Source organism: Amphiura filiformis, chromosome 5 (genome assembly GCF_039555335.1).
Source record: "Amphiura filiformis chromosome 5, Afil_fr2py, whole genome shotgun sequence".
In the NCBI taxonomy this organism is placed as follows: Eukaryota; Metazoa; Echinodermata; class Ophiuroidea; order Amphilepidida; family Amphiuridae; genus Amphiura; species Amphiura filiformis.
Window position 1 is genome coordinate 36,433,742 of NC_092632.1, and position 11,900 is coordinate 36,445,641.

The 11,900-nt window shown below is 36.3% G+C and overlaps 1 protein-coding gene across 1 annotated transcript; it reads right to left on the bottom strand.

Moving 5' to 3' along the window:
- Nucleotides 1-5,823: 5,823 nt before the first annotated feature.
- On the bottom strand, nucleotides 5,824-11,898 carry LOC140153057 (pyrimidodiazepine synthase-like). The gene is made up of 5 exons (XM_072175659.1): nucleotides 11,401-11,898; nucleotides 10,644-10,749; nucleotides 9,797-10,016; nucleotides 8,047-8,176; nucleotides 5,824-6,173 (listed from the first exon to the last, which is right to left on the bottom strand). Exons 1-5 carry the CDS (start codon nucleotides 11,591-11,593, stop codon nucleotides 5,953-5,955), a joined length of 870 nt encoding a protein of 289 aa, XP_072031760.1. The 5' UTR covers nucleotides 11,594-11,898; the 3' UTR covers nucleotides 5,824-5,952.
- Nucleotides 11,899-11,900: the final 2 nt, after the last annotated feature.

Genomic DNA, 11,900 nt, shown 5'->3' on the forward strand with positions numbered 1-11,900 from the left:
ATGGCGTAACTAGGGGGGCAAGAGGGGTGGCAACGTGCCCCGGGCGCTACCACTAGGCGGGCACCAAATTGGCCTCTCTTAAAAAAATCAGTATGCCGATGCCATTCCCACACCCCCACATCTAAGATATTCTTGGGTGGGGGGGATAGGGGCACCAATTTTGTTTCTTGCCCCGGGCGCTACCAACCCTAGTTACTGCACCACTGCTGTGAGATAGCACACAGCCAAAATGATTGACCTAACCTCAGTTTAAGAAGAAAAAAAAGGTCAATTTACACCTTAAAGTCACATTTTGCTTTTTTTTAAACACTAAGAAAAAGGATAAGAAAGGAAGCGAAAAGAAAAGGAAGAATGAACAATAAAATAAAAAAACAGAAAGAAAAAAATAATACAAATAAAATAAAGAATTTTAAAGAAAGAAAAAAAAAAGAGACATAATTCAAAAACTGAAACCAATATACATGCATAAAAACAGAAAGAAAAATAATACAAATAAAATAAAGAATTTTAAAGAAAGAAAAAAAAAAAGAGACATAATTCAAAAACTGAAACCAATATACATGCATAAAAACAGAAAGAAAAATAATACAAATAAAATAAAGAATTTTAAAGAAAGAAAAAAAAGAGACATAATTCAAAAACTGAAACCAATATACATGCATAAAAACAGAAAGAAAAAATAATACAAATAAAAAGAATTTTAAAGAAAGAAAAAAAAGAGACATAATTCAAAAACTGAAACCAATATACATGCATAAAAACAAAAAAAAAAAATAATACAAATAAAATAAAGAATTTTAAAGAAAGAAAAAAAAGAGACATAATTCAAAAACTGAAACCAATATACATGCATAAAAACAGAAAGAAAAAATAATACAAATAAAATAAAGAATTTTAAAGAAAGAAAAAAAAGAGACATAATTCAAAAACTGAAACCAATATACATGTACATGCATGAATTATCTTGCATCTTTCACTCCTTTAAACAAATGTTTACGTCACTGGTACCCACCACCATCACTTCCTCTGAGACCAAAATACCTGAATTATTTTAGTCACAGGAACCATGTTTTTGTCTGAATTATTTTTAACATCATTCACAAACCCATTCTCATTTTTATCCTTAAACTATAATTTGCATGATTACATCATTCCATCCAAATATAGCGCCCATGCATTTTATCATCAGTTTGTATCAAAGCAACACTGATCTGATAAAAGCCCAGGGACAAACAATTTTTGACTATCAAGCATGCAATAGTCAACGTGACTGCCCTGCAACATGTATGGCATGCTTAGAATCCTCACGTGTTGGCAGATGTGCTCTATTCAGGGAAGTGCCAGCGTTATTGATTGCTTTAACGTGCCTGGAAAGTGTGTTGTGCCATGTGTGATCGCACTAATCAGGGCTTGAATATTCTTGATGGGCAGGCACATGTCAGACTATGTGCTCAGCTCATGATGATGTCAAAGTTGTGGTCTCATCCCTGGGTCTCACCATGGAGATTTTTCTCTATTCCATATAAATAATAAAAGGATGAGAGGAGGAAACTGAACCCTGGGAAAATGAACTCCTATGATAAAATGGCTAATTATTAAAGTCCCATTAAAGGTGGGTAACCTGATTGACAGCCTCATCACCCACTTTTAAGGCCTTGAAGGCATATTTTTTTATTTATTTATTTATTTATTGGAACATACACTTTTGTAACAGTGGCACACGCCTAACCAGCGGTGCGTTCAAAACAATATCAAACATAATTATATACAAGAAATGATTTAAAAACAATATACACGCACAATTATTATGGCACAGAACAAAAGCAAAATAAATAAATAAATTGCCTGTGTCAACCCAAGTTGATTTGAAATGGGTCGTTAGCAGGCAAATAAAACGAAATATAAAATAATATTAAAATAATATACATTAACATGGCAAAATACTGGCATTAATTGTGCATAGAATCATTTAACAAGAGAAGCTCTAAGAGCCCAAGCACGTTTAAGAAATGATTTACAAAAAGAATCAAAACAAAAACTACCTTCTTCACTGTCTAAGGGGCCCCCAGCATCAAGCACGTTTTAATGTCCTCATTCCCAGCAATAAATATGTACTAAAAGGCCTCAAGTTGCTGATCATAAAGGTCACTTTCCAGTTTCAGGTACTCTTCTGCGCGACTTGTGTTCAGAGTCCTACAGGTGAAAAGGAAGTGACTAAGATTTTCGCTGCCGCTTTTGCATAGAGGGCAGGTGTCGTCCATGCCCTCGGTCCAACCGTGGATTCTACCATTTAAGGGGAGAGTGTTTGAGCGTGCTTTAAATTTGAGGCTTATCCCCCAAAAATCAGTTTTGTCAAGAAGGTAGTTTTCAAAGGCAAGTGTTTGTTTAAACTTAACATATTCAGCCAGAGAAGATTTGGTTTTGGCATTGTCATACCACGAGATTTCATACACATTTTTCATAATTTCTTTACAACATTTGGCCCAGTGTGGATTGATCATGTTGATAGACGCGTCGTTTGTGAAAAGGCGGTTCATATCACATTTATCGAGAGCAGATTTGGTCGAGCTTAACCATTTAAAGCGAATTTTGATGCTTCACTCCATCAAAATGCAGATTTTGGTATCAGGTGAAAGCTCATATTTGTCTCATTAACATATTGAAATTAGGCATTCCAACTGAATACATTTCTGAAGAAATTAACGAAAACCTGTCAAATTAGTTTCGACTGTATACCATGTTTGAGACTAAATATAGACAGTTTTTATGATATCTTCAGAGTTGCAACTTTTAATTTCAATATGGTACTGAGAAAAATAGGGTCTTTCATTTGAAATCAATATATTACATGATCATGATGATTATCATTAATTATTTAAAACACTGTAGAATACCAATATCATGCTGTATAAATGTCAGTAATTCCATGAGGAGTTAGTCACATTTACAAAAAAACATTTACATGTTCTTTTTGCATGAATGCTTGAAAGGGGTGACATTTTATGTTATACATAAGTTTTAAAGAATTCAATTTTCCAAATATATCGAGTTACTTTCTTTTAAGCGAAGAAAGCAAAAAATTAAAATTTTGTGTTAATTAATTGCCTGCAAGTGACGGATAAGTAATTAAAATTGTCACTTTGAAGTATTTTTGAAATGAAATGATTTGGCAAAAAAACAAGGAAAACAGCAACAAACCTCGCATCCCTGCAAAATGCCAATCTGGATAAAAGTCCACTTTTTTCTGTACAAAACATTGAACATCAGCTTGTTGATGGGAAATTCACAAAAGGTCCACTTTTTTGGGTGATAAACATTGAAATTAATGCACCCTTTTTTGAAGGAAAAATTCACAAACAGTTCACTTTTTAGATCCCCGCACCCCAAATAAATTCTGGCTACAGTTCAGAACAACTGCAAAAGACTAGTCTTAAATTGATTATCTAACAAGTATCCAGTTGTCAAAATTGACAAATGTCCCAATGGAAGAAGCATTATTTAATATTTATGGGATTTAAACAAAACTAAAGGTTTCAAAAAAAAAGAAGAAATGATCGACTGCATGGCCGACCCAGCTTTCCATTTTTCCCACAACATTTTGTTTTTTTGGCCTAATACATGTAATCCATGACAACCTTAATGACAATAACAGAGGAGAAATTACAACAGCAATACAATAAATACATTGTGTATGTATGATTCTATTTCATTTTATTTTGATATCAGCTGATATATGTGTGATTATATTACTTGTGACTATTTATTTAAGGACATGATAAAACCAGCTTCTAAATTCTTTTTCATTTAGATACAACATTGTACATGATTTTATAAACCATTGGTGATGCGATCAAGCATCCCCCCTTCACCAAGGAAAATTTGCCTTGTATATGGCCTAGTACCGGTGAATTGGGCATGAAAATGAACCAAAATGACACAAAATCCAAACACACAGTGATACTTCCTTGAATGGAGTTATATGTTGTTCTCCATCTTACCTATATATGAGCAGCCTTTGTAACAGTTCAATTCTATTAAACATTTCAAAATTTATATTCATCATAACTTGGCAAAACACATTTTCTTAAACATTCGCCCACACACACCGTCATCATCCCTATATCTTCGTGTTAAAAATTGCCGTGGTAGTACAATAAATCCTCACGTTTTCAACAACTACGCATGGTGATTTTGAGCTATTTTGTTCGAGATAGGCCGTGCGACTCAGGCTATGCATACAATTTGAGATTTTGAGAGCCGGCCACACTGTTTCTATTCTATGTTTTACGATTTTCGCATGATCAGTATATGGCTGGCCGTAACCGTCTGGCGATGGAGCTGCTACTGGCGTAGCTTACTTTTCGCTTCAGCGGAGCTAAATTGACCAATCATGTTAGATCTTTTCATTACACGGAGCCAGTTGATGCATCATCGTTCCAGAGAGAGAAAACTCTTGCCAAAATTAATGTTTACCATGTGGATTTTAAATGAATCGAATGTAAATAAACCACAAATAGTTGTACAGGATCAATACTATTGTTTGATTAGTGTATAGTCAATGTTACCTTGCATGCATGTGCCATGTGTGTGGCGTGTTTGTTTGTTTGTCTACTGTGTCAGGCCAGGATCACTGACACCCACGGTACTGATACTGTCATACTATCACGGTGATCATATTGTTGAATGTTGTTGACTTTAAAATAATCATGATGCAGTCATGTCTACAGTAGAATTCACCACGACCTTTGAAGGACTTAAACCCCATTAAAAGCTATTAAACCAAGATAACACTCAATGAAAACAGCTCAACTATGTTACATCAGATCTTCTCTGGTTAAATACACACTGCACTTGTGTCTGTTTTACCTGTGCAATGAACAATGAGCTGGTATTATATTTTCAGTTGGGTGAATGATTATAAAGCGAATTCCGCAGGCCACGCCGCGCAAGATGTACAAATCAGCTCCCGGCGATACACTGCAGATCGCAGAATTGTGTGCATGGTTTACCACCACTCTGCCTAGCTATATTAGTTGTGTATTTCTTGTGAGTGCATGTCCATCTTAATAATAAGTCGGTTCGTACTTTTCATAAATTACTTTTCGTGACCGAGGATATCTTGCAACTACGTGAAGCTCGTCTGGCAAATTCTTAATGACTAAATTCGCTTCATGTAATGAGTAAGTCGTACTTGATTGGTCAGTTTTACCTCCGAGTAATGAAAAACTCTAACATGATTGGTCAATTTGGCTCCACGGAACAAAAAGTCAGCTACGCGTAGCAGCTCCACGTTGTGGCGGTTGCGGCCTACCATATCAGTATCCCATATGATATTTCTATTGTAAGAAAATTGTATTTGTTGTCACGTAAATCACAGGTTTCGTTTAAATGTACTAACTGGAAATTAAATGTACTAATTAGTGAGGACCGGTATTTTGCTGTGGATATGTTTAACTGCAATTTTGATGTAAAACATTTGAAATCCCCTGTAAAAATTTTGATAATATTCAACTCTTTGAGAAAATTATTTTATAAAGGAATGCTGGTAAAACCAGGTGCAATACAATGTACATTATTGACACACTATCACGCTCTTTATCTTCGTCAATAATAGAATAATCGATTTCAATCGAATTGAATGCATGAGTTTGTAGTTGACTACTGAGCGACCTAAGCGATCGATTGCTAGCCAATCAGATAGAACTCCTTTTCTTGCGTTCAGTGAAATACCACTCGCCTGTCGCTCACTACCACTCGCCCGTCGCTCACCAACGGAGTATTAAATTTATATTTATCGTATAGGACGTCGACGGTGTGCCACATTGTATTATAATCTTCAATTAATGAGAGATCATGTGCAATACATACATGAACTGCCTTTCTTTATTGTGATCAATTCTTTATTTTCTTGCAAATGTTTTAAATATGTTTGAGATAGGGTGAGAACCTAATTCACAGGTCATACACAGCATTACCTGTGAAAAGTCCATTATAAAATGTGTTGACTTCCTCAGACGGAATGTATACAGCTTTAACAGCATCATCTTGGTGCATGCGTTCAATATACGCTTTGATTGTGGGGTAATTGGATAGTACACCACCTGCTTGTGGGCTCCATGACAGGCGTTCTAACCATGGCCAACACATGTAATCTACCATCCCTGGTTCGATGCCTGCAATTATAATATACATCCGTAAGTGTATTATGATCAGTTCATTAATATTGAATAATATGCAAAGAGGGGCTAGCTCGCTCAGCTATTTAAACGCCATTCTACATCTATATCAATCCACAATATCAAGTCCCGCCTGTCCAGAGACACACCCTCCCAACCCCCCCCAAATGCAAAAAGTATACAAAAAGTCCCAAAATTTAAGAATATGCGACAACAAAAAATCGAATAAGTCCACTTTTCACAAAATTGCCCCTCCCTCCTTGGAAAAATGTCCACTTTTTCAAAATCAGCACCCCCCCAAAATCTGTCTATTATTAGGCATGTCCACTAAAAATTGAAGTACTTTTAAATTGATTCAGACCTAACTTATTGGCTGGGAATTGATGAAAGAAACATTTTGGTGTTTAAATAATCTTAATCGGACGTTTCATTCCAGAGATATGGCCTTTTGAGTGTTACGGTTTTATATAGGGCTGCTAGAACATGTTAAAAGTTAAAGTCCAAAAAGGATTACTAACAGAAAGTGCAATTTTAAGGTACTGTTTCTTAATGTATTTATTAACTAGCGTTATCTGGAACATTATATTTGCTTATAACAACATGAAAATAAGATCATCCTGAAAATTTAATCGATTTTGTTGACATACAACAAAAAATATAAGACCTCATGGTTTGTTAGGTGAAACCGCAAGCATGATCATAGATGGCCGCCATGGAAAATATCTCCATAGAGGAGATGAACAATAAGTGCATTATTTCAAATGAATGGCGGTAGTCTTAAACATTGTTCAATCTTTTACGGTCAGCACATTTTATCTTCAAAAATTATTATATTTCATCATGGCATAAGTTTGGTAATATTAATCACTACCAATTTTGAGAAATTTGCTCCAACTCAAAGGTTATCTTTAATACATTGAGCAATACACTGTGTGTGCATGGAAGCCATGATGGATAGCATATGAAATGGACATGGTAGTGAGAAGTGCATGATTTGAGATGGGCCGCGGTAGGCTTAAACACTCTTAAATTTCTTAACATCCTGTACATTTTGTCTTCAAAATAGTTACATTTTATGACTATGTAAGTTTGCTTGTCTGATTCACTCCAAATTCGGAAATAATTGCGTTTGAACACCTGATGCACGGAATGGTGTCACTTCAACCTGTCGTAGTTCTCATCTCATTAAATTTTTCATTAAAAAAAGTTGATCTCTGCATGGAGGAAGGTCCTCTCTATTTACTGACCAATCAGGAAAAAGATTGGTTAATGTTTTCGGTGGAATCAGGAATTTCTTGAAACACCCTGATATAGGCCTACATTTGGATCAAAAACAAGTAGTATGTACGCCATTTAACAGGCCTGGGATTTCTTGTATCGATCAGTTTCTCCATAGACAATACGTGTGTGAGTGCACGCACACAGTAAATGAAAAATCGTTCTAGTGGAAACTGTATGGACAGTGGGCATCCTATTATGAGATGATCATAGCATAGGGGGGTGTGCAGGACAGCGTTCGAAATAGGGCCGGTCAGCCGGCCATTGGCCAGTAACTTTTTGGCCTGGCCGGTAACTTTTCTGACTCGGCATCTAGTTGCCGGCCCAGCTGGCCGGTAACTTTTTAAGGTCAAGCCCGGTTGGCCTGTAACTTTTTGAGGCATATTTCGAACACTGGTGCAGGAGTGTGATGCACCCACCCAAATTCATGAAATTGGATAGCAGCTCTTTTGTCATGGTCATGTTTATAATTATATTATAGATAAAGTTGGAATACTCTTTAAATGGCAACCTTTGGGAAAGACTTTTCACAGGGGGAAGCTACCCCCTTGGCTCAGCCATTGTTCCCAGGTAGCCAGTTATAAACTCCTACCTGAATAGAATGCAGTGCCTCTTGATTGAAGGTCCTTTTCCATTCTTTGTAAACCATCAAAAAATTTGACGGCTTGATCAGGAGCAAAATCTTCTCTGTATTTCAACATCTTGCGAAGGAGGTTTGTAAACTGGGGATGAAAAATGAACATTCATAATTATATGCATAATTAATTAAAAACAATTCAAGAATTTTAATATCGGATTTTAGAAAATGACGGCATTTAATATAATTATATGTAATATTCTGTTTTACCTTATGTTGTCAATTTATCCAGATAAAATGGGGCACAAAGAGAGAAAAAATGATAAACTTGACTTCCCATCTTTAGAGGGCTTAATATCACACAACCAACAAGTTTTCCTGCTAATGCTCCCCTAATGCTCTTAAATGAAAAGTGATGTCGCCACAAGCTCATAACTAGAAGTACACCGTTAATATTAATCAATATATTGTGGCCCCCACACAAAAGGTGTGTAATACAAATAATATACAATATGCAAATATGCTCTTTAATAATCATAAATATGCAAATAACACGACACAAATCTATACAACGCAGCAGGGTACCATATACTATCACAATATCAAGTGTGAAGTTGATATAGGTGATTGCGTTTATACTGCAGAGTGGATTAAAGCCATATATTATAACATTTTCATACAAAATAGATTAGCATCAGTTTCTTTGCCATAAAATGTTAGTTTTTACTGTCAGATATATCCCCATTTATTTTTGAGCCGAACAACTACGGCAAATCAAAGAAAATTGGAATTTACTACCAGCGCATATGTCGCCAATACGTACCACTCTTTCGGTCACGTTATGGTACAACCCTTTGTTGTGTAGATCACCGTCCCGCACGCAGTGTACGTACTGTGTGTTATGAACATCGTGTATGCGTTCAACTAATAATTCCATCGTAATCCTAAAATGCCGGTTCCATCGTTTTATTCAAAATCTCGGATTTTGACAAAACTACAGCACCTAGAGTCTTGATTTTTGCAGGGTATATTGGTTTAATAAAGTACAATATAATCGTGTAAAAAATAATTTTAAAAAAATCAGTGAGGGCATCCTCCTCAGCAAATGTTATAATATGGCTTTAATGAAAACATAGTCAAAATATGCAAATAACACGGGGGAGGGGGAGGGGGGGTCACTATATGCATGTGTGACCAAAACAACAAGTAAAAGGGGTGTTTTTTAGGTACTTGTGTGATGCATTTAGGGTCTAAAAACATTGATTTTCAAGAATAAGGGTAGTTTTCTGAAACTGAACAACTTGTTTAGGGTACCTTTTCAAATTTTTGGTAAATAACGAGTCCAAAAAGGGTACAGTTTTTTTATTTTTACTGGCCAAAAACTCATTTGGAGTAAATTATATTTTAAATTACCTTAGTAAGGGGCTAAATTTGCTGGTAGGGTAAAACTTGTTTAGGGGGTGTTTCAAAAACATTAGGTCACGCATGTGTACACTATCATACTTGAGCAAATAAGCTCATCAATTTTCATGACACAAAACTATATAGCACATCAGGCCACCATATCAGCCAAACAAAGAACCAGAGAGCCAAACAAAAAATGAAACCTCTGGCAGGCAGATCTGATTATCTATTTCCCAATTAGATGACCATCAAGAAAAAACCCACCCTGAAAAAAAACCCTGAAAAAAAACCCCCAAAAAACATTTTCTAATTGATATGGTATCACTTCTACAGTGAATGATGTTTACAAGCCATTACTTACAGAATCAAAGAAATGAATGGTGACTTTATCTTTTGCTTTGCTGAATGGATTTGTTGGATACAAAGGCCTCTGTGGATACAACTCATCTAATAAATCACACACAATGAGTGATTCAATCACAACATGGCCTTTGTATTCTAACACTGGTACGAGGCCTTTAGGATTGCGTTCCAGAAGGAATTCAGGCTTATTCTTCAGGTTGCAGTTAATGGTTTCATATCTGTTATAAGAGAAAATGAGATGGGAGTTACCTGGATTCATTTATTAACCCTAACAGTCAGTAACACCCAACCATGCTTTTTTTGCTATCGGAAGTTAAAGAAGGAACGAAAAAGGAGAGAAGATGAACAAAGAAGTCACTTGGTACCCCCGGAATTCGAACCTTAAGACCCCCCGCATGCCAAGCACACGATCACTGACCAGTATCCACACGGGTTACGCTGCAGGGCAGCAATTCTGTGAGCATATAGCACCTAGGGTGATTGTGGCATCGCAGACCCTCAGGATTCACGCATGCGCAGTGGTTTTCATGGTATTTATGGGTGTTAGGGTTAACATAGGCTTCAATCTGGAAAATGACATGTTATTTAACTAGAATTACACAGTTTGTAATTAAGTTTTTGAAATTTTGTCAAAATGATTTTGATCTTACAATGTTATTGTAAAACTGCCTTTTTGGCAAACAATATCCTCTGTCAACATTTTGGGGATGACAATTTTACAACATTTTTTATTTTTTTATTTTAATAAGGGTATTATTTGTGTTTAGGGTATATTTTGAAAAGTTCATATTGACATTCACAGATGATACCCTCTTGTCAATGTCCAGTTCCCCCAGGCTACTTACTGTATTCCCTTTGCTGCTAGCACTAGTCTTGCTCTGAGTGCATAGGGACAGTATTTCATACTAAATAGCCGCAGAGTGCCATCATTTTGAGGAGGTAGACTGTCACCTGAGGATATAAACATAAAAACATTGTCAAATTAATGGTGCGTGACAACCTCAACCCCCCTCCCTCCCACACACACACTTTAGAGGCTGTGCAATAATTACGAGGCCCCTGGGTTGTAAAATTTCCAAACAGCTCGCCAAAAATCACTTGCCCCCACCCCTTCAATCGGCCTGCCAAAAATCGCTTCCCCCTTCAGCTTGCCAATATATTTGCCCCCCCCCTTGAATATGCCAAATTTTTGGGATCCCAAATTGCAAATCTTAAATGGTCTAGATACAAGTTTGCAAGCCTTTTTAGAGCATTTTATATTAAAAGGCACCTCATAAATGTGTCCTAAAAATTACTTGCCTAATTTTTGCCTTCCTCTCAGCTTGCCAAAAATTGCTTGCCTTTATAACCCCCTTTCGGCTGGCCAAAATTTTTTGCTCCTCCCCAATTTTACCCTCCCACCAGGGGTAATAATTATGGGAGGAGCAAAGGGGAGGGGATTGCGATCTCCAGATTGACTGAAGACCAAAATTTAACAATAATTTACATCTTTATTGAGCTTGAGCGTCAAAGGTTTGCATGTCCCAACTTTCATTTTATGCTCATTTTACTTTCTATATAGTTTTTATATTAAATATACATTCAGTTAAAATAAATTTTTACCTTTTGCAAGGTGCCTTGTTGTTGTTAATACAGCATTTGTTGTACTCATCCCAACAGCTGAGTTTGACATGTTTGACATCGAGGAGTGAGCTACTAGTAGGCTTTCTTCAAGCTGCCGCAAGCGCTGAGTAGCTCTATTTGTCATTATTACAGGCCTAGATATCATTAAAACACGTAAAGTACGACACAACATCACCAAATAATTCAAAATATACAGTTCAAAGTACAGGTTTGCACTGCACTACACAGCACTATCCACATCTTGTTTACTTCGTTTTCACGTGCTTTTGTTTATAAGGGCAAAGGTCAACATTTAGCCTCAATGCAAATGCGAAGTTTTGTTTAGTTTGTTGTGGATAAATACGCAAGTACATTATTTGCATTTGGAGATGAGGTTGTTAAATTTCCAGCTTATCAATACCCAGGTCAACGCCCCATGTCAAGGCCAGTTGCCATTGCCAATACAAACCTACAAGCACGTTCTTCATTGTCAGGAGTAA

Bases quoted from the DNA above. Each gene is read 5' to 3' on its own strand.
- LOC140153057 (XM_072175659.1), bottom strand. From the start codon at position 11,593: ATGTTGTGTCGTACTTTACGTGTTTTAATGATATCTAGGCCTGTAATA. The intron at 10,750-11,400 runs GTAAAAATTTAT...TTATATCCTCAG, and splicing joins AACAAGGCACCTTGCAAAAG to GTGACAGTCTACCTCCTCAA. The intron at 6,174-8,046 runs GTAGGAGTTTAT...TTATAATTGCAG, and splicing joins AGGCACTGCATTCTATTCAG to GCATCGAACCAGGGATGGTA.